The 2,750-nt window shown below is 49.8% G+C and overlaps 1 protein-coding gene across 1 annotated transcript; it reads right to left on the bottom strand.

Annotated features, from left to right (window-relative positions):
* Positions 1-646: 646 nt before the first annotated feature.
* Positions 647-2,277, bottom strand: LOC147884261 (ATP synthase gamma chain 1, chloroplastic-like). The gene has a single exon (XM_087398480.1). It carries the CDS (start codon positions 2,151-2,153, stop codon positions 1,017-1,019), a length of 1,137 nt encoding a protein of 378 aa, XP_087254606.1. The 5' UTR covers positions 2,154-2,277; the 3' UTR covers positions 647-1,016.
* Positions 2,278-2,750: the final 473 nt, after the last annotated feature.

Genomic DNA, 2,750 nt, shown 5'->3' with positions numbered 1-2,750 from the left:
CTTTACCCTCGCGAACAGTTTTCACCTGAGTTTGAAACATACGAATCTAGCTGCATAGGTCAAATGCTCCCCATTGTAAGCAGTAGAAACATTGCACCAGACTCTTAATAGGATTGACTGAGCATACGGCAAACAAAGATGAGGTGTAGTGTGAGCTCAAAAGAACATAAGAACTTGAATGGATAGGTGCGAGCCAAGCATCCAAGATATGTAAATTTCTGAGCTCAGGTTAGGTAAACTCAAAACCTCAAGCTACAGCATTACACCTGTAGCTCCACACCTCTGTTGGTCCAAACTTTGTACCAGACTCTTACCAATGTTGATTGAACTCACAGCAAACAAAGACGAGATGTGAGCGAGCCGTGCATCGAGGCTGCATGTAGATCTTGTGAATGAAAGGTGTCTGAGGGTTTCAATAACTTGCCAAAAACGTTTATACAGTGATGACTAAGACTGATATAAAGGAAACGTGTGCCTAAGATTATCTGTGGAATACATCACAGGATTACAATAAAGTGAGATATGAATGGATCCCTTTAGCGTGCTCTTTCTCACAATAGACAAAAGATTTGATTTTCTTAACTTGGTAAGAAATTAGCACTGAACCATCTTCGACAAATGAGGAAGCTTGGGCAAGATCATCGGGTAACAGAAGCCAAAGCTGTTCCCATGCTTAAAGCGAAGGTATTGAGATACGTTGAAAGATTACATGCATCTGCCCAGAAACAGAGCTTGCCCTTTGGAGAGCTTGTCCCGCAATGGCATTAACAGGGAAGCCACAGAATTTGAAAGGCATACTAAAGAGATGCCGAGGATATAGACACGATGCTGGCCTGCTGATCTCTAAATCTACAAAATACAGTCATGAAATACATAGGCGAGCCTTCAGCGCAGGAGAAAATCTCAGAAGACAATATTCTTCACATAATGATAGGCAAGGCATTACATGGGCTCACTTCCAAGTTACAACGTACAAACAAATGGATCCGCAATTCGCAGAACGAAGACTCATTTGATCACGAGGACGCATTTGCTCCAGCTACTATCTCCAGAATCTCTCCTGTAATTTTGGCTTGTCTCTGCCTGTTGTAGGTGAGAGACAGGCTTTTTTTCAAATCAGAAGCATTGTCACTAGCATTGTTCATTGCGTTCATCCTAGCAGCCAATTCGCTGGCTACAGACTCCTGCAGAGCACGCAGTATCTGACTGTTCAAGTACAAGGGGAGCAGCGCATCCAAAATCTGGACAGGTTCTTGTTCGAACTGCAGAACGCCAGCAAATTCAACGGTTTCGGTTCTGATGCTCTCCCGCTCCACGCTCAATTTACCTTCCTTAGTTGTGAGACGGAACATCTCATCATCAGCGGCATCGACACAATTACCATTGATGTCGCAGACTTCGCCCTGAGGAGACAAAGGAAGAAGGGTGTGGATGACAGGATCGGCCCGAATGAGAGACACAAACTTGGTGTAGAGAAGTTCGACTTTGTCAACTTCTTCGCTGACGAAGAGGGAGAAGAGCTCGTCAGCGACAGCTTGAGCTTCCTTGGTGGTGGGAGCATTCCCAGTATCAAAGAACTTATCAACAGGAATGTAAGGCCGTCGCTTGAAGTAGGAGCCTCCTTTCTTGCCGATGCTAACGAGGGTGAAGTCCACACCGATTTTCTTCAGCTCCCTCATCCTCTGCTCTGCCCTCTTTATCACGAAGTTGTTGAATCCACCGCACAGTCCACGATCGCCAGTGATCACAACCAGCGCCACCTTCTTCACCGGCCTAATCTGCGTGAGCGGAATGTCGATATCCTCCGTCTGCAGCTGCGCATTCACGTTGAAGAGCACCTTGACCAGGTTCTCGGAGAAGGGGCGGCCGTTGACGACGGCCTCCTGCGCGCGGCGGACCTTGGCGGCAGCGACGAGCTTCATGGCGTCGGTGATCTTCTGGGTGTTCTTGACGCTGTCGATGCGGTCACGGAGGTCCTTGAGGGAGCAAACGGTGGTGGAGCGGGAGGGGGGGCGTTTGGACTCGAGCTCAGAGGAGAGGTCAGGGGAGTCGGAACGGCGGAGGCAAAGGGAGCGAGAGGAGAGGCCATCGAAGGAAGGGCAGGGGCAACGGTGGACACCAGCGGAGAGGGAGAGGTGGGAGGAAGAAGCCATGGAAGCTGAAGCTATGTGGGAAGGTGATTGTGGCTATGGCGATGGAAGAGCTTGAGAGGTTGGCTATGGCGATTGCCAAAGCTTTGAAAGATGAAGAAAATGATGGAGAAGAAGATAATGTACATCGGCGTGTGGTTGTGCCCCCTTTATCCTTAATCCTACGGCCTCCCTTCCCCCCATCCCTTCACCAACGGCCCAGATCTCCCCTCCCCCCCATGCACACACTCATCTCTCACCCCTTAACGCCCCCCTCGCATTGGATAAGAGCCCGTTCACCCCCCCCCCCCCCCCTCGAGAACTCTCGGGTTGCTGCCGTTCACACCCGCACACCATCATCAGGTTGCTACTTTATGTCACCAGCCTGTGATTGGTGTAAGCGGCTGGAGGCAATGGACTGGGCCAATAGTGTAGCACTTGGAGGATTTGGCCATAGAGTGGGCGGCCTTCATCATCAACCACACACAAATCTTGTATACTGTCTCGACCCATCCCTCCAACCAAGATGGCAGCCCTTTACACCACCTTTTGGAAGATAGCCAGCGGGTAGTGTTGAACTCAGCCTAATAAGTGCACTTCCTCTCTCTCTCTCTCCCCCCC

Source organism: Dipteris shenzhenensis, chromosome 27 (assembly GCF_047967505.1).
Source record: "Dipteris shenzhenensis isolate YYH24624 ecotype China chromosome 27, Dip_SZ_1.0, whole genome shotgun sequence".
Classification (NCBI taxonomy): Eukaryota; Viridiplantae; Streptophyta; class Polypodiopsida; order Gleicheniales; family Dipteridaceae; genus Dipteris; species Dipteris shenzhenensis.
This window is presented reverse-complemented; position numbering and strand designations above follow the sequence as displayed.